Source organism: Arvicola amphibius, chromosome 8 (genome assembly GCF_903992535.2).
Source record: "Arvicola amphibius chromosome 8, mArvAmp1.2, whole genome shotgun sequence".
NCBI classification, from domain to species: Eukaryota; Metazoa; Chordata; class Mammalia; order Rodentia; family Cricetidae; genus Arvicola; species Arvicola amphibius.
The window spans coordinates 94,523,171-94,543,651 of NC_052054.1; the positions used below are offsets into that span (position 1 = coordinate 94,523,171).

Below are 20,481 nucleotides of genomic sequence, written 5' to 3' on the forward strand. Positions count from 1 at the left end.
CCCCTAAATAAGTAAACCTATATTATATTATATTATTATATTTTATATATATATATATATGTTAAAGGTATTTTTATTTCAAAATTTAAGTTTAAGGATATGTTACTATTTTTGTTTCCACAGAAGATGAGAACCTGTGGATTCATTCTAGAATAATGTGATTTGATGAAACAAGACCTTCTGAAGGGTCTGTGTGAACCCCTAAAAATACCTCGCCTAACAGCAGGAAGCAATTTGGAAGAAACTACGCCCAAATTCCCAAATGACTGTTTATAGATGTTTGTTTTCATTTTAAAAGAATTGATTATAAGTAATTAATGGTCACAGTCCATTTTTAAATAAATAAATAAATCAGGGGGATACAATATATAGAAATGAATACTTTACCTTGGTATGGACTTTGGTCTATTGATACAAATTTAAGGTCGATTTGCCATACTATGAACATGTATTTTTGCTCTTGTTTAAGGTATTGTTTGTGCAGCTCATTAAAAATGTAATGCATAATGAAGAAATACAGATAATAGTCATAAATAATAATCACTGTAATTGTGTTAGATTTTCTAGATGTACAGATATATTTCAGATAGATAGGTAAATCATCAAATACTTCAAAGAACTGTAGAATATAGCACTTAAATAAATTAGGATTCTGTTGACTTGAGACATGATTGCTCCTGGCAGCACCAATCTATTCCCAAGAGAATGTTGGGCACGGAAGACACCTCACTTGGAGCTTGTTTCCTTCTTGGCAAAGCCTTTGGGGAAAGTACTACCCCTGCCTCAGCCACTGAAAAAATTCATGATGTCCTAACTGGACAAGTACAGTACAAGCAAAAAGACTGCCAAACGTTGCCAAAACAGGGTTAAGAATGTCTTTCAAATTTTTCTGCCTCTGAAAATCGTCCATCTGTTACTCTAGGCCTTAGCCATAGCTCATTGCCCCAACATTGCAAATGAAACTTGGGGTGATTGCCCAGGTAGCCAGCTGTCTCTGTCATTTCTTCAACCTTTTAGAAGTGGCTTGATTGTACTTCCTGTTTACTCAAGTAATATTATTTCCCTTCTCGGGTCTTTGACAGGGTTGAAGACTAGACAGTCATAGTTACTTTCCTCTTATGACTTAGCCAAGCCATTTCTAATAAAAGACTTAGACACCTATGATAGAATAACTATTGAAACATTTAGCATATGTTTCTTACTTGCTATTGTTCATGCTGGTTGTAATTCTAATTTTTATACTTGATATTTGTCCTTATTGAATATAGTTCTGTATTAGACTTAGAATTCTTTTATTTAGACAGAAGGGGGAGGTGCTGTATGAACTCCTTCAGCGAATAGCCGTTAAGATGCTGACCCACTTTGGGAGTGATCACATGTACTATATATGCAGATGTAAAAGTATGTGAAGAATGGCTGTTGGTTCCAGTTCCCCACTCATGCAGATGACTGCTAATCACTGTTTTCTGTGAGTCTGCCCCTAAATAAATAAACCTTTACTGTACTCCATTTCTGAGCTATTGCAGAACTCTTAGTATGCCTACACCTAACTCCATTTAAGTTATACAGATATGTGCATGTATATGTGTGTGTCTATGTATGTAGATATAACTTTTTAAAAGTAAACATAATGTCTTCCCAGGGCTTCTTCAAACATACCTAGTGTTATTTACCCCACCTCCTCCCCGATCTGTGTAAGTTCTCCCTCCCAATTAAAATCTCTCAATAGCTAACTAGTTTTAAATTAGATTACCTGGCGAACTTTAACTTTGGCTTATTGCATTTCTGCTGTGTAGAAACACTGAGCACAATGTCATATGCTTCAGCCACATTGCCACTTCCCTTCTGCCTCTATATTCTGTCCATTTATATGATTGCTGAGAACACTGCTTTTCAATACAAGATGGCTGTGATGCCCTCTCACACTTGTGAGTAGTTCAGAATTGACTAAATACTTCATTAAAATCAGGTCAGCAAGGTCTACCAACAGAAGACGTTAAGATTTAAGATATGGGGTTCCCAAGTGTGAAAGAATGAAAGATAAAGAAGGAAGACTGACACCTCAGGATGACTTGATAATTCCTCAAGCTTGGCTTCTTCATCTCTTTGCTGGCTGGACAATTAACGCTGCAAAAACAAACATCTTCTAGTATTTAAAAACTCTCAAACTCCACATCTCCTGAGTCCTGTAAGAAACAGATATTTCATACAAACTTCCATAAATAGTCTAAGGTAACTATTTTGCTAGTACAAAAGAGACTCCCTGATAGTGTGTTTTTAAAAACAATTCTAGCAATCTTCAAAGCGATAAGCTTACTAAGCAATACTATTGATTTTGGAAAATAAAATAAAATTACAACTACTAAATAAAACTGAGAAAAATGAGGGCTAGCATACTTTCTAAGGTGGAAGAAGTAAACTGCTATGTGCATGGTCACTAATAAGTTTTATTAATTATTACTTAATATAAAATGTTACTGGGACTTTCTATTTTGAAACATAAAAGAAACAAAGAACACAAATAAAGCACTTTACATTCAAGTCATTCTTATTCTAGAAAGAATTTTAATTCATTCCACTTAAAAAATAAAAGTAGTATCCTCACCCCTCATAATAAGCACATTAACCACATATTCACATACAGAAAACTAACATACATTCAATTGTTTACAAGATATATCACCATATAATCCATTTAATTCATTTACATTCAAATGAAGTATACGAACTTATTTAATTACATATAGTTTTAACTTTTGTATTTCATCCCTTTTAAAGCAACCAAGATAATATAATAACTAGTCCCTATGAGTCAGTTCATATAGGATGATTTAAGGTTAGAAGTTACTTTTGAAGCATTATAATAGCTCTATTTGTACAATAAGGGTCCAGGAGTTCTGAACATAAGCCTGGGGCTATAGCTTACTACTTTATGTCATGTCACATCCAATTCCTGACTTTTATTTAGCAGGCTGTACTGTTTCATTTGTTAATAATTTCAAATGTTTCACACAATTATTTGTGCATAAAGGGGAAAAGCACCAAGGATAGTGATTTCTTCTTTTTGTAAAAATATTAGATGAAATTTCAACAGTGATCTCCAAATCTCAACATTTGTAAATGGCATTTACTTACTACAAATGCTCAATCTTCGAGTTTTCTTGGTGAAATCAACAAATACATTGAACATAAGAATGGAAATACAACAAACTTATCAGAGATGGCACTTAGTAACAGCAGAATTCAGCTTAACATCAACAACTCCCATTTTTTATCTGAGTCCATAGGTCTCAAGAAAACCTCTGAAAATTAAGTATAAGATTCATAAACTTACCAGTTACAGCTCATGAAAAAAAAAACTTTAAAAATGCCTTTTTTGCTAATACAGAAAAAAAAAAAGTTTTTCCTGATAAACCAAGTACCCTTTTTGGTAAAGAAATGTATAAAGAAAATATTTTTCTATGAATGAATTTGCAAATTTATGTATATAAAGGTATAATTCTCCCACCTGTATTTGTAATATTTTAAATAATTTACAATACAAAATTCAAAGCACAAATTGAAAAAATAATTCATGTTCTATATTCTCCAGTTAATAAATATTGCAGCATATGGTATAGTAACAACAACGAAAAAAAAATTCTAATGTAAATGGTCAACGAGATCTCTTTGGAAATGCACTTTAAGAAAAGTCATCAACATGTGATCTTGCCTGTCCAATCTTACTGAATGCAATCTTGTGGAGATGCAAGGATGTAGAGTTACCTGACCAGAGTGCACTTTGGTACCAGTCAGCCGGATTTTTGTATCCTTTGTCTTTGCCATAGGCACATGGTAATCATCACAGTGACAACAACAGCAGTTGTCATGAATTTTGTCACACACAGAAAGCTGACAGACATTATTTTGAACATTTCTAGATCCCACCAAAGCTCTTCATTGGAATAAAAACAGAGGGTCCTCTGGCTTTGGAGGTGTTTAAAGCAAATAGACAGGTATATAAAGTAAAGTCTGCTAATGCATGGATCACTAGTTTCAAACAGCTTCATAAAGGCTTCTTACACATCTTTTGCTAAGCAACAAGTTCCTTTCTAAGTATAGTAACTTTCAATTCTTCTGAGACTTCATCTTTTCTTCCCAGTGCTTTTCTTGTGTTCATGCCCTTCAGTTTTGCCAGTTAAGCTCTTTTTCCGAGTTGAGGTATGAGAAGCAACTGCTGGAGAAGGTCCGCTGACTGCTGCTCCAACAGAAGAAAGAGGCAGTGAGATACACAAGTCATGAAGGATAAAATAATGCTGGCGGGGATGGGCTATTTTACTATAACTGTAAAAAATCATTACAAGCTTTCAATATACATTTTAAGTTTTTAGAACTCAACACAAATATAGAAAAGTGAGACAAAAGACTATGTTCACAAAACAAACTTTTCAGTTCACTCTATACTGTTCATGGCAAACATTCAAATTCATCATTGCAAGTACAATCCATTCTGCTAATCTCGTTTAAACTGTGGCCAGGCTTTTTCCCGTTAGCTCCAGATACAGAAATCCAACTGCCCATTAGAACCATCTCTACTTATATCTGACAGGAATGTAAAGCATGCTTAGCAGTGAATATCATTTCCCTACGGGTACCATATTTCCTACACCTTCCATCTTACTATTACTGTGCGAGGCTGCAGAACTGGGAGGCAGAACTTGTGTCTGCACCAACATCAAAGCCAGGGCTAGTCACAGAGCTACCCCGAGAGCAGTCAGAGTTCTGCTCTCCAGGCTGAGGCTTGTCAGGCTGACATTTGTTCATATGACAAGCACTCAGCCACAGACAAGAACTCCTATAAAACAGTGTATAAAGACAGCAGAAAGTGACAGAATTAGATAGTTACTAGAGAAGAATCAACATGTTTTAGTTTGAAAAGTGGTCTCAATATCCATCACATAACTTGGCTAGAACTCCAGCATACAAGCTAGTCTTACTAGCATGAAGAAGCAGATGATAAGTATTGGGACAACTACAGAAAGGAAGATACTTTAATTCACACATGAACTATAATTAATCTATTACATCCACAGAAAGCCTCAGGTAGAGCAGGCTACAAGAAAAGAACTGAATTTGTGAGCTGTCAGTCACTTCCAGGGACATAATTGTACAATCGGAGTTCAGCAAATTTAACTATTTACTTTTAAAATAAAACAGAATTTTTTTGGAGAAATATAACTGAAATACCAGAATCCAAAGTTTCTATAACATGTCATTTATAATGTCTATGGTTTAACTAAAGTTACTCAATATACTAAGATTAATGAATAGTATTATAAATATTTAACATAACAGGAAACAGAAAAACATCTTTCTTAAAAAGGAGAAAAGTGACACAGACTAATTAGGAAATGACTAACTTAAAAAACAATTTTTAGAGCAGCAACTTCATGCTCAGTGGTGAAATAAATCCTTATGCTTATAACAAATAAAACCTTGTAAAGTCTTGAAAGAAAAACCTAAGATCAAATTGATGGAGGATTCTCATTGGCTAATAAACAAACTGCCTTGGCATTTTGATAGGGCAAGATTTAGACAGGTGAAGTAGACAGAACAGGAAGAGGGAAGTGAGGTAGATGGCACAGTCAGATGCCACGCCTCTCCCAAGTTAATAAATCGCCATGCCTCTGGTCTCTGAGGCAGACTGCCGTGCCAGATGCGATGGAGCCAGCCACCAGTTCAGACATGCTGAATCTTTCCTGGTAAGACACCATTCGTGGTGTTACATAGATTATTCGATATGGGTTAGTCAAGATGTGAGTAAGAGGCTGAAAATAATGGGCCAGGCAGTGTTTAAAAGAATACAATTTGTGTGATGTTATTTCGGGGCATAAACTAGCCAGGCAGCCAGGATCTGGGCAGGATGAAAAGCAGGCCTGCCCACACCTCATCACTACATCAAATAGGATGCTTCAAATTAAAGCATAAAAATAAAATAACTGAAATAAAAACTGGTTGGCTTTAACAGCAAATTGAGGCAAAAAAGAAAACAGCAATGAGGATTACACCAGAAATACAAAGAAAGGAAGAATGAAGACAGCAGAGGCAGACATAATCTTAGAACTAAAACACACACACACACACACACACACACACACACACACACAGAGAGAGAGAGAGAGAGAGAGAGAGAGAGAGAGAGAGAGAGAGAGAGAGAGAGAGAGAGAAAACGAGAACACTGGCACAGGCAGAGAAAACAGAAAGTGTCAACTAGCACGTCTTAGAGAAATAGTGGGAACCAGAAATCAGTGGGCTGTCAAGGAAAAGATCAATTCTATCCAAAACTGGATAGCAAAATTACCTTGCAAGAATAAGCAAAGACATTTTTCTGTTATAATAAAAAGATGATGTTGCCAAAAGACCCAAAGTGTAAGAAATGGTAAAAAGTTTTATGCTTAATGAAATGAGTGAGAAATACAGACTTCAATGACGGAATAATGACACGCATCAGAGAAGGGCAAATGTGGAGAAGTATAGAGAGAGCTTTATCTCCCCGCCCTGCTTCGTTTCTTTAAGATAAACTACTACTCAAAAGAACTATCACAGCATTGTACTCTATTGCTTATACTGCACGTGGAGTTAACACATACACATAGAGAACCACGGAGAAAGGACAGACGAAATAAAAGGTAAAAGAAAAATCGAAGGAAGCTGCAACCTTTCTATGTATTACTCTGGATGATACGCAATTAACTCCAAGTAGACCATGAAATGCTAAGAATATGTATTTAGAGAAAGCAATAAAAGAATAATGCAAAAAATTACAACAAAAAGCAACACACATATTTAGTGAAATTCTACAGATTACTGAATCAATTTAAAATAAAGCAGAAAACAATAAAAATAAGCATAAGGCTAATTAGTATATAAGGAACAGCAACGTGTTCTGCAGTCCCTTTTGGTCCCCTGATTACTGGCTAGGCTGACTGACACCAATCACACCTCCTCTGCTGGTTTGTTTTTGTTTTGTTTTGTTCTGCCACGGACATAAAAAAAAAGTACAAATTTCTTAGTAAAAGAAACTATACGAATGTCAATTTTGTATTGTATATTAAATACGTCAAAATTATATTGACGACAACTGTACAGTATTGGACACGAGCTTTATGGCCTTCTCTGACTGCAGAAGATTCAAATCTATTTAAAACACCAACTGATTCACAAGGCAAGAGTACTAGGGGATCTGTTCATCTGGCAGAAATGGTGGTAAGCTATAGCAAAGTGGCAATAAAAGAAACTACCATTTGGTGAATGTTTACAATGTAGTCAAGTATTTCACACGTGTGTATTCACCTCTGACAATTCCATAAAGGAATCATTATCCAGATTTTCTTAGTGGAGACTAAGGATTAGTGTCAGGCAGGTCACATAACTAACAAGTATATCCATCTCACTCCAAACCACAAATTCATACTAAAAAAAAAAAAATCTAAAAATATTACAAACTTGAAAATAATCTAGACATCTCTGCCATGTGCTTTTATTGTGAAACCACAGAATGAACAGGTGTCCCCCTGGGATACGGAATAGGGAGAAAGATCATCAGACCAGAGAAGCAGAGTTAGCGAGCAGAGGAAAAATAAGAAGATGGAGAATGTTGTTGGCAGTCATGGTAGAAGGATCAGCATACAATCACACTAGCAAGCACTTAAAACAAAAATGCTGGCAAAAGCATTCAATGTGGGCGTCACATCACCAGACTACAAATGGAAGATAAAAAGCACCAGGTAACATTTTGTTTTTTAAACATAAAATGATGCCTTAGGCCCAAGAGTTATGGGAGGAAGACACAGGAGCAAAAGAGGAAATGAAGATTACATAGCTAAAAACACATATAAATGACATGTGGAATAGATTTTGAATTCGGCATCACGACTGGGAAGGCAGTAGGAAACGCTCTGATTTCACAGCACCGGGAAAAGGCACTACCACCGCTGTTACTGCTATGTGGAATCCAGAGTTCAAAGGCATCTCTAACCTGCTTTGCTGCTTGCTTTAGTGCTCTTTAAGGTAGCCGGTGGCGTTGGAAGGATCTTTGCAGGTGTATACGTATTTAAGGAAACTTTTCTTCTCATTCCTGGGCTGGAACGTGAAGCCATAGAGGCTGAAAAGAAATCAACAAAATACAGTAACCAAGTCTAGCCTAACACTACAAAACCACTGTTCACTCTCATTTCTACAGTCTTGGGAGTTGAACCCAGAGCTTCATACACGCTCCGGAAGTACTATAACACTAAGCCACATATCCCTAGCCTTTTTACTTTTTATTTTGAGATAGCCAAAGACGCTCAGTCAGGCTGACTCTCTACTCATTCTGCTGCCCAGGCTGACCTTGAAATTGTGATCCTCCTGCCAGAGTCTCCTGAGAGGGTAGGATTACAGGCTTGTGCCACAAAACCCAACTACAAAAATTCTAAGAATATGGTTTAGTGGGTAAAAATATGTCCAATAAGTAATAAATAAAGGTATATAAAAGACAAGGTTTCCAGTCAATTCAGCCAAGTCAGCTTTCTAATAAAAAGGCAGTTTTCTCAGAGCCTTTCCTCAAATAAATGTTTATACTGCAAATACATATTTCAACAGTATACAGCGAAGAACCCCCACACCCCAAATCCACAGAGAAACATGCTACTTGCATCCTGCTCTAAGAGGCACTTAAAGAACGGCAGGGAGCCATGGCTTAGTTTTATTGCCTGTAACATACAGCAATTTTTTAAAAAAAATCCTAATGATTAAGTGTAGACTTAAGGATTATTTATTTATAAGCATTTTCATCCACTGACATATCATAGTTAATTAAAAAGATAACTGTATGGTAAGCAGTTAAATAAATCAGGTTCTCTTTCTTTTTACACAGATGAGAGTTATCTTCCATGAAGGGAGGAGAATTTATCCATAGCCCAGCTTTCTACTCAACATGGGGGCACAGAATGGTGCAGCAAGAACAGGTGAGGAGGTAACTTTTGGCCACGAAGTCCTATGGACAGAGACGAGACAGCACGCAGGCAGCACATGGAGCTCACTTGCATGAGTTTCTAAGCTGTCAGTCGTCTTCAATCACAACTTTTGGATTTTGTTCTCAATGAAGAAAAGACTTCAGACAAACCAGATTAGCAATTTATTCTTTGCTATAGACACCACAGAATCATTACAGTTCTGTGGTTATTGGGAATTAAACAACAAACTCACAGTATTCATACTAAGTATAAATTCTGTAACTGGTCTATAAAATATGAGGTTCAGATTACTTCATAACTGGCACATTTTATTTAGTAGTCCAAAAGAATTGGGGTGGGGTGTAACAAAGGCTTCAGCAGAGTTCGGGTTTACTACTGTTTAACAACTGACTAGTTGATTGTCCTTAACAATATCTGCTAGGGTTTTGCCTTTGACAAGAAACTTTCCCTAAAGACCATGTTAAAAATAAAATGTATCAAAGAAGTTCTGCTGAATGAAAAGTCACAGAAAATAAGGTGCTCTAAACATTCAGCTTCCTTCTTAGTCATGGATTTTCAATGGTCCTTGGGAATCTAGGTTATGGCCCAGTGATCTATAACCCCCCCCATGTCTACCCAGTCCTTTGCACTACATTATGTGACACGCCTTTTCATCTAGTTCTCTTAATAGCTAACAACATGAAATTTTAAAAAAGCTGAAAATCTTGAGGTAAAATTTCATGATACAGAGAAGAGCTCATCAGAACAAACAGGACAGGAATATAAAATCACCTCATTAATGTCATAATAATTTACTCTAATGAAGTGGATTCACTAACGATAAAAAATGAAGCCATCACAAAATAAGAGTACTATGGAATAAACCTTAGGATTATCTTTCTCTAGCTATTACATTACATTTTTCCTAAGAACAAAGGGACATCATTCCTGTATGACTTCCAAGTCATGAACTGCAAACTTTCTAAAATTAAATAGCATCAATAGATACCGGAAGACCTTTTCACTTATGAGACTCATTCTATTATTCTATAATTGAAGAGTTGAAAACCTCAGCCCAGGGGAGCAATGAAACACGAAGTTTAAGGGGAAAATAGTACACTATAATAGAGCCTATTTGGATTATCTATTCTGGGGTCTTTGATGGAGTTGAAGACAGATAGTTATAGCTTTAACTATAACTTTAGTTATGATAAAAGATAAATTAGATATGAAATTTTAGGCTCACAAAGAAATACTGTAACTGTAATTCTTGCTTGATTTAGACAGAAAAGGGGAGATAAATGAAATTCCCCTCTGTATGCTATGAATACGTTTTTTACTGCTGGTTAATAAAGAAGCTGCTTTGGCCTATGGCAGAGCAGAATAGATCTAGGCAGGAAAACTAAACTGAATGCAGGGAGAAAGAAGCAGATTCAGGCAGATGTCAAATAGCTGCCTAAGGGGAAAGATGCTGGAACCTTACTTGTAGGTCATAGCCTTGTGGCGATACACAGATTAATAAAAATGGATTAATTTAAGATGTAAGAGCTAGCTAGAAAGGCTCTTCAGCTGTTGGCCAAACAGTGTGGTAATTAATATAATTTCTGTGTGATAATTCCAGTCTGGGTGGCTGGGAAACCAGTGTGCAGTCTCCTTTTACAGGGAACAGCACTGTGTATTTTATTAAATTATAGATAACAAAAATGAGACTATATTATCCAGACTCATTTATAATTTACTTCATTTGGAGTTTATGGATGCTTAGAATTGGACAATTCATATAGAAGATCTGAAATTAAAGCCTGCTTTCCAAAGGCAGCTCCAAAGTGAAATAGTCTAGAAACATCATCACCACCTCTACTGACTGACAGCTGGCCTATACTACAGGAAGCAGAAGAAATGGCAAAGGGCTCTTTCTGGTTGGGAGGATTTTTATGACAGCTTCTATTTCCTCATGACTTATAGGTCTATTTAAATTGTTCATCTGGTCTTGATTTAATTTTGGTAAATGGTATTTATCTAAAAACAAGTCCATTTCTTTTACATTTTCCAACTTTGTGGCATATAAGCTTTTGTAGTAAGACCTACTAATTCTCTGAATTTCCTCAGTGTCTGTGGTTATGTCCCCCTTTTCATTTCTGATCTTGTTAATTTGCGTGTTCTCTCTCTGCCTTTTGATTAGTTTGGATAAAGGTTTGTCAATCTTGTTGACTTTGTCAAAGAATCAGCTCTTTGTTTCATTGATTCTTTGAATTGTTTTCTGTGTTTCTATTTTGTTGATTTCAGCCCTCAGTTTGATTATTTCCAGTCTTCTATTCTTCCTGGGTGCATCTGCTTTTTTTTTTCTAGAACTTTCAGTTGTGCTGTTAAGTCTGTAATGTGAGCTTTCTCCGTTTTCTTTATGTGGGTGCTTAGAGCTATTAACTTTCCTCTTAGCACTGTTTTCATAGTGTCCCATAGGTTTTTGTGTATGTCGTGTCTTTATTTTCGTTGAATTAAAAAAAGACTTTAATTTCTTTATTTCTTCCTTGACCCAGGGGTGGTTCAGTAGTTGACTGTTCAGTTTCTATGAGTTTGTAGCCTTTCTGGGGGTAGCATATTAGAAAAGAGGATAATATGCAAAGAATGTTTGTGGTTTTCTAAGATGTAACTAGAATAGTTCTCTCCTCAAATTAATGCTTTCCAAACTGGAAATTTCAACATTCTGAGGGATGTGATGAGCCAAAAATGACAAGTGCCACCTGATGTTTAATCTTTGCAAAAAAGAAAGAAAAAACTGTCCTAATAACAAAAAAAGCTGCAGAAAACCTGGGTTGTTCATAAAATTTGAACCTTTTACACATCAATGTATCTCTAGGTCCAGGGAGACCACACTCAATTCTAAACTTACATAGCGAGGAACTCTCTTAATCCACACGAATGCATTCTTCACACTTTCTTTATTTTTTAGGCGGGATTTCTCTGTAACTTTGGTGCCTACCCTGGAATTAGCTCTTATAGACCAGGCTGGTCTCGAACTCGCAGAGATGGTCTCCCTCTGCCTCCCAAGTGTTGGGACTAAAGGCGCATGTGTTACCATGGCCTGGCTCAGACTATTTTTTTTTTTTTTTTTTTAGAAATACAGTTTAAAAGCCTTTTGATCTAATTTGGTACCTTTGATAAAACACTTTCTAAAGCTGAATGTGGTGGCACAACATTTATAATCTCAGGTTCTGGGAAGCTGAGCAAGGAGGATCACTGTGAATCTGCAGAGAAGCAGATTCTACAGAGAAACCCTGTCTCGAGAAATAAAACAAAACAACAGTTACAGATAAATGTCTCAACCACTCAGCAAATACGGTGCGGGGGCAAATGTGAGTTCACGTGAGCCATTCTGTAAATTACACAAGAGTGTGAGCTCTCCAGCACGTATAGTTAAGAAAGTCAAAAAGGTGCTAATTCCATGATGTTTACTTTTTGTGAGAAAAAAGATTTAAGTATAGAATCAAGAAAAACAGTCTACTACCCATGCCTAATACAAAGGAATTACTATATTATTCCTTTACCTATGTCTCTCTTAGAATTCTATCACAATTATCACTGAATTTGCATTGCTAAAATTTGGATTATATGCAGATAATATCTATTGTCCAATAATAAGATATAGCAAAGGTAAATTGCATACACAATTCAGGGACCTTGCGTAGAACTTCAGTTGATGGAGAAGCAATGGAAGCTAAAAAGTCATCCACTTGCTTTAAAAACAGGGCATTGTGAAGAGTCTCCAGAGGACAGATAGACGGTACCATGGAATACAGCTCAAAGCCTAAAAGAGAAGAGATAAAGAATGGAACAGTAAGGTTGGCTATTTCAAAACTCAATCATTAGAAAGCATGGCAACTTACTTAGGACTGGAAAGTTCAGGTTTTTACATGCAAACACACAAGATTTTTCAAGTCATGACACCAGATGCTATGCAACATGGAACCAAAACAAGATATGACCATGATCACTTTAAATGTAATCAGACAGTACAGCATGCACACAATCCTCCAATGTCACAAAAACCTAAGTACAGGAAGGAGAAAACCTGGGATGTGGGGGAGATAAATGTTCACTTTTTAATCTGTCATATCTATTTAACAGATGAACAAACTGATGCTATATTTCCCTTAGACCAAGATGTTACAGTACCTTGATAATATATACTTCAACAAAATTAAATAGTAAAGAAGGGAAATTCAGACACAAATGTCAGGAGTTAATTAGGTAGCTAATTGTGAAGCACAAATTGTAATTTTTCTCTAAGGCCATTAACACCCTAATGTGGTCCTTGGGCAACACTTCCTCAATCAGGCTGGACTTAAAATTCTTAAACAATCCTTTACTGAACAGCAATAATTTCATTTTTTGAAATCCCTGGTTGAGCAAAATTAGACCAAGTAAAAAGCAAATAAACTGCAAATATATTTATGTTTAACCATTGTACAGGCATACAAGATTCTCATGATGAATCATGCAGCAATATGTTAATATAATCAATAACACAAAAGCACTTATACACACAAATTACTTTCCTAAAACAAAAAAACTAGTTCCTCAATTTAATAATAAAATTATATATTTAAACTTTATTTTAACTTTAAAAGCTACTGTCATATACTTTTAAAATAACAAGTGTTTCCCCAAATTCAAGTTAAGTCTTCTCGAAGAATATCCCCAACACTCAAATTTACATAAAAATAGATTATTATTAGTTAAAAAAATAAGTCGTCTAAACTCAGACTGCAAACTAGACTCTTCTCCATAGCCATATGATCATTTACGCGATTACATGCTATTGGATTTCTTTACAATTTGGGAGGAACTCAAGAATTGCTGGAATTCTCAGTTGGAACAGGGGAACGTTTTAAAAAGGGAATTGAATATTGTTATGAAAATAACCAAAGGATTAATAAAATTAATGCTAGATTTCCAGGTGCAAACCAAAGCACGACAGACCGTTTCAATGTAATGTTAAACAAAACAAACAAAAGCAAGGATAAAATGGCACAGCGGCAGCTAAAGCACCTCACTCGGTTCCCACTGAGGAGCGGAGCTTTACAACTCCCTTTCTTCTTAAGTACAAGTGGTTCATGCAAACAAGCACAAATCCTTTCTTTGCAGTTCTCTAGACAATATGCTTTTCTCCTTTCTCAGGGTGCTCAGCCGTCTTTTGTGATAGCTCCTTTCATTTGCCTGCTGAATTTCAAAACAGCAAAGGATGTCTGATCAAATTGCTCTAGACTACACTCTTGCCATTCGTCTCAAACAGCTCTTAATGTACAATGAAAGGGTTAGTGCCGCAGTCTCAAAAGCCACCCTGCTGACATGTTTGGAAGCTACGAAAACATACCACTGGAGCCTAGAAATTCCACAGAGGAGGTAGAGCAGCACCTACTGAGGGGTAGGGATTCTGCACAGAGGCCCAGAAAATTAGGTAAACACTGTCAGAAGACACTTGTGCACCATGTTCCTTAGCTAAAGATGGAGGGAGGGAAGTCCAGGATGTGGGTTATAGACAGAAATAACATGAAATGTCGTGGGAAATAAAAAGTGAAAAGGTCACATGACAAGTCACAGGACAGATAAGACAGAACAGCATTAGAGAAGAAGAAATATTGAAAACCCCCAAAGAATATTTCTAGAATTGAAAGGAATATAATTCTATGCAATAAGCTGCAGAATGTAGACAAGCCAGTGAACAGAAAAAGCCTAAACCAAAGGAATACAAAATTACTCTTATTTTCTATTAAATTTAAGTACTACTTTTACCTTTAGTTCAACATAGAACTTTCCCAGAAACCCCAGAACTTGCTGTGAAAACAAAGGCACTCATACAAAAGAGGATAGCTCCTGTAGCGATTTCTGGGAGATGCTTTTCTTCTAGGAGCTGACTAAGCTTATGCTACCTTTAGAAATTGCAACTGTATCAAATCAGATTTTTTTCTCCAAAATGTAACATTTAAACAGCTACAATGAAGCAAAGCATTTTAAGCTATTTGGTTAAATTTTCACTTGAGGATGAGGTCTTCTTAACTTAGTCAAAGAAGTATTAGCCAGCTATTATGTAGAAGTGTTGTTAAACGGTCCAAATGGAGATCATAACCGAGTGTTGATTCTTAAGCTTCATAAAAGTCCGTTGTTTTAAAAAAAAAAAACAAAGTTCCAGGGATAAAAGTAACTTCACTACAAGTGAAAGCAAAGTCTATGTGGGATTTGAAAACCAACAGAAAGTCAGGTATGATGTCTTTGGTCTGTAACCCAAGCTTTCGAGAGGGTTGACGCAAGGTGACTGACTGCAAGGTTGAAGTCCAGCTGGTCTACACAGTGAACTCTATGCTAGCCAGACCACAATAACAAGCTCCACCTCAAGCAAAACAAAACATTCCCAAAACACAACCAATCAGTAACTATTCCCCCTGGCTCAAGATCAAGCTCTTAGCAAAAACCTATAATGCCACAACTCAATTCATAACAGAAGTCACGGACACGCTCCTATCCAGCGTCACTGTAATGGAACTTGATTCTTTTAACTTTAGTCTTCTTTCAACCAGGAATTCTCCAAATATTCAGAAAAAGCAAAGGCACCAAAAGGAGAAGACTACTGGATAACAGTAAACCATAGGCATAGCCACCCAAGGACAGGTTGATCCTGGAACGTCTCCGGAGCCGTCCACACTTCCTCGAGTTCTGTTCAGACAGAGAGCCAGCCGTCTGCTGCAGTGTCCCTCGCGGCAGCTGGCTCCCAAGACCTTTACAGAGACATGTCTCACTGGGCTCTTTGACATGGGTTGCTTTGGATTTTGTTGAATAACTCAATAAAACAATGTGATCAGAAAAATAATTAGAAAAAAATGTTAAGAATTAAGAAATTTAGGAATAGTAATTGTATTTTTTAAAAATTATATAAACTGATCACTTAAGAAATTAGAATTTCCAGGTGTTAATTCAGGATTAAGGCTCATCATTACTGTGGCCATTGGACAATTTCATGAGTGATGCTCAATTATTGTGGAAATCACAGCAGAAAAGGGAAGAAGACAGTATCAGTGGTTTGGTAAGTAAGTTGGGATTGTATGCCAACTGAAATGAAAGGCGGATAAATACACGATACTGTGTATCCCACATTTTAAAATAAAAGAAAAAATTAAAAAGGGACGAAGCGGGGAGTATCTTTTAAAATAAAAAGCAAACGTACCATTGGTTGGGTGTCGAGCAAATGAGATAGAAAACCTTTTAACAGCAGACCCGCGTGTGGCGTCTGAGAAAGAGAAAAACAGGTCCCTGAAGTTCATAGCTGCCAAAAGAAGAACACTTAAAACAGAAGGGACAACAGACATGTGAGGAAGGCAGAACTGGGTGACATGCAGAGGGAGGAATGAGAAAGCCGAGACTGGTTAGAAGCAGTAAACTGGCTGGATGGCACAGGCAAAATGCTTAATGAAATACACAAAAGAAAAGAAAAGCAAGATGACCTGGCAATTCCAGTAAATCCATGTTTTACTATTTGTACAGATGAGAGCAAACGTTTTAAACAATGCTGATCCTGCAGGAGCTGAAAACATCCCTCCTATCACATGGGACAAATTTTCATGAGTCTCAGAGACATTCTGAATATCAGAATGTTAAAACTGAAGTCATATTAACAGGGAACTTAAAAATAGCCCGTTCTATTTATTTTTATAAAAAATGATGCCAATATATTTTCTCTCACAAATAGACATTTTATTCTATTCTATGCTAAATAGTTTGTTCATATTAATAAATAAAATGAGTGTTAATTGTAGATAAAAGTTTAAATGTTAAGGGAAATCTGTTCTTTATAATCTAGGTCCTCATTCAGCTAAAATAATAATGAAGTTATAAAATTTTCTATTTTAACAGACCACTTATTGTGCATGTAGTCTAAATCCGTTATTGACTACCAAAACCTAGACCCCAGATGTGGACCCCAGAGAGCACTGTCAGCTGTGTGGGAAGAAGTAGCTAGGGCTCCACGGCAGTATGTGGCCTTAGACTTGCTTTGGAGAAGCACTGCTCATGAGTGTGTGCATGGGTGTGGGTATAAATCTGTGTGTGCGTGTGTGCACATACCATCTATGCAGCCAGAAGAGGTCAGCTTTTTACGATGAGTACGAGCATAATCCTGTAGGTTAGGTGCACTTGAAGAACCCCCGAGCACTGAGGTGCTAAACAGGCCCGCACAGTGAGACCCTGATGGGAGTTAGAGAAGATACATACAACAACGGGTGTTCTTCCATTCACATTGGGAATGCATGCAGCATGCAATCAACATGGCTCTTACCAATGCACAGGCAGCCTTTGGCAGTGCCTTGAACAGATTCACAATATGCTTGTAATACTCTAGTGATACCTATTTGAATTCAGTGCTTCTAAAGGCCACTATTATTCATCACAAACACAAATGGAGTAATTTAGTACTGGGTAAAATGCCTTCTTTGAAAAATAAGGCAACATAATAATCAAACATATACATGCTAAAAGTACTAAAAATACCACCATGAAAATTAATTTCAGAACAGAATAGAGTCTTATCGCAAATTTGTGAGGTTTTATATATCATATATATTATATATGTGTATATAGTTGACCAAAAATTAAGTCACATTAGGTACTTTATAATATATACCTTAAAATGATAACTTTTCCTGATGCTCCTGAATTAAGAATTATCATAGTTTCTTATGAAAAAATGAATATTTATTAATGAAAACATACAAAAGTTATTCCTTTTCAGCCACTTAACAAGTAAGTGACTTAACATAGTAAGCTTTTAATAAAGGCCTCCAAAAAATATGCCATCAAAAAAGTAAAACACAGCCAGTATAAATCAATGCTTTATTTGTAGCAAGTCTTCCCACTTAAAAATGTTCACCACTGAGGAAAGTATAAATAATATCTGCAAAATATATAATATGATCAATCAATGAAAGAGAGCAATGTATGATCACATAAAGATACCACAGGAAGACCAAAAGCTCAGGATAGCTGGAGGTAGCAAACTAAAGAAAGAGCTCAGGTTTATAGGCACCAACACAGTTCAGATTCTACAGATTGTAACACATTATGTTAACTAATTATGTTTTGGGTCAAGCGTATTTAGACGGGCAGGTACAGAAGATAATATGCCATTGCTTCTCTCTATCTGCAATGAGCATGAGGTCAGTGGTTGAGAGAGGAGCTCGGCAGTGCTGCACTGAATACTCCCGAGGAAGCGGATGTTTACAGTTCAGCCAAGGGCAGGGCTGCCTGTATGGGAGCTTCACTCTAATAGCCTCCAAAGAGCTACTGCTGATGAGAATCAGCTCGCCCAGAGAGGGTATTTCAAGGTCTTTTTACTTTAATTGCTCATTTATCTTTTTATTTTCTTTTTCATTTGTACCTGAAACCATCATCTTTTGCTGTATTCACTGGTAATCACCAGCTGATACTTTTGAACTTTCCTTTGGAATGTGTTCCAAATTCATTTTTAATTCATTTTAAGTTAGTGAATATTATTTCTACAAAGTAAGGGCTTTCATGGCAGCATCCATTCACAGAACTTAGCCCAGTGCCACCGCTCTGGGTGGTACTCACGCGAACGTCAGGTTAGCAAGAGACACTGCCTGCCAGTGTTTCCTCTGCCACATTTAAAACAGCTATATTATGTTATTAGTTTGACATTTGTAGCTGGGTAGGGTGGGGCCTGTCTTTAATCCCAGCTACAGAGGCAACTGGATTCCTGTAAATTGGAGGCAAGCCTACTGTAAATAGCAAGTTCCAGGACAGCCAAGAATACATAGAGAGACTAGTTCCAAAATAAATAAGTAAATAAAAGAGATTTATTTTTTTTAATACAGTGGTACCTTCTCCTCCTTACCTGACTACCGGGCTTGTTTTACAGTACCAAGTATAGAAGAAGGAACCACATACATGCTAGGCAACTACTTGGTCATTGACCTATAGCCCAGCCCTCTTATGACTACCAATCTCTGAAATAAGGTTTCCTTCATAAATTTAAGCATTAAAAGTCTCATGTCTATCTATAATCCCAATGGGTTTTCCATATGTTCAAGGACAAGCGGGACGCTAGAAATCTTTACAATAGCATCCCTCCCTCAAAAGAAAGGATGGGAAAAACAAACAATAAACAAAAACCCAACACTGGCACTTGGTCACCACAGAGCAGTCATTCAAAGGGTTAGACAGCAACTTCTCGTGGGAAGAAAATCGTATCTTCCTTGTGAGTTCTATAATCCAACAATTATGAACTCGTGCACATTAAGTACAAACTAAAGCATAGCATTTGGTCATGATTTTCCCACCTTAGAGTCCTACATGTGTGCCTAACAGGGAGTTTCAGGAGGGTACAGAGCACAGTTCCCTTTGCACCACATACCTACAGTAGGGTTCTGCTTCTGTTCCACAAGAGTTCGTGGTGTTCGAAGATAGTTGGCATTTTCAGAAACAACCTGCGTAGAGCAAACAAAGAGTGAAATATGCCAACAAAATGAATTTAAAAATCCATTTTATATGCATCCTGTTCCAGACAGACAAAGGTTAATAAGCTGTATGATAAATATTAGTAGAAATATTTAAAACATGAAAGATCATGCAAGATCCCTTCTGAAGGGAGTCCAGTTTCATGAGGTCCTTGCAATGAAGTGGTGTGAAGCAGGCATTCAGAATGGAACACGACAGATGAAAGGAAACGATCCACAGATTGATGGAATTTCACTTTCTCTTAAGAGAAGCCCATTGCCCACTGTTAAACAGCTCCTGTATTTAGAGGAAAACAACCACAAACCAGAGAGATGCCAGACAGACACTGTTGAAATCACCATACAATTTCTGATCCATGCATGGGCTTTATCAGAGTAACCTTTAAATAGTCAGCCTTAGTGGATACCGTAATCCCTTTTCCTATAATCCAATGCATTACGTTTCCAAGAGGAAATAGCTGAAATAATCAGAAGTCACGTGACGGCAGACCTTCCATTGTAAAATCAGTGTTTTAGTTTCGAATGTCATCAAAGAAAGTCCTTCTGACGTTACTTTCATGGGAACCACTTTTACAAATTCATACATGCCTGCTGTTGTGTTTGGGAAACACACTGCATACTTCAAGTTATGTACTTCCAGATAAGGGAATCATAGAGACCAATCAATATCAGATATCTGCCGCTAATTAAGACCAGGCCACATAATTTTTGATGTTTTGAAAATTTTCACAATCACACAAATTCTAAATGGAATGAAGTGATAATGAGGGGGTATCAAATATTCTTACCATCAAATTGTATTAATTTTGTTTCTTGAAGTTTACAGGACAACTAAGGTCAAAGAAAGATTTCTTTCTTTTCTAAATAATTTTTTATTAGCATGGTTAAAAATCCAGGAGAATTAGGATTTTTAAAACTCCTGGGTATTTAAAAGTTTTGCCAGTAAAAACACTAAATGCACACAACCTAAGTGGTTTCCTTCC

At 36.6% G+C, this 20,481-nt stretch overlaps 1 protein-coding gene across 10 annotated transcripts in view; it reads right to left on the reverse strand.

Moving 5' to 3' along the window:
• Positions 1-2,545: 2,545 nt before the first annotated feature.
• Ppip5k2 (diphosphoinositol pentakisphosphate kinase 2) overlaps positions 2,546-20,481 on the reverse strand; it is a 64,728-nt gene continuing 46,792 nt past the window's right edge. For 4 of the 10 annotated variants that reach the window (XM_038340572.2, XM_038340575.2, XM_038340571.2 and 1 more), the window contains 4 exons: positions 19,396-19,468; positions 12,640-12,780; positions 8,018-8,143; positions 2,546-4,237 (listed from right to left, as the gene is read on the reverse strand). In XM_038340572.2, coding sequence (XP_038196500.1) covers positions 4,125-4,237; positions 8,018-8,143; positions 12,640-12,780; positions 19,396-19,468 — 453 coding nt within the window. In that variant the 3' untranslated portion in view covers positions 2,546-4,124. Of the gene's footprint in view, positions 4,238-8,017; positions 8,144-12,639; positions 12,781-16,194; positions 16,258-17,090; positions 17,211-19,395; positions 19,469-20,481 lie in introns of all 10 variants that reach the window. The other 6 variants (XM_038340566.2, XM_038340565.2, XM_038340569.2 and 3 more) reach the window with 3 other exon arrangements.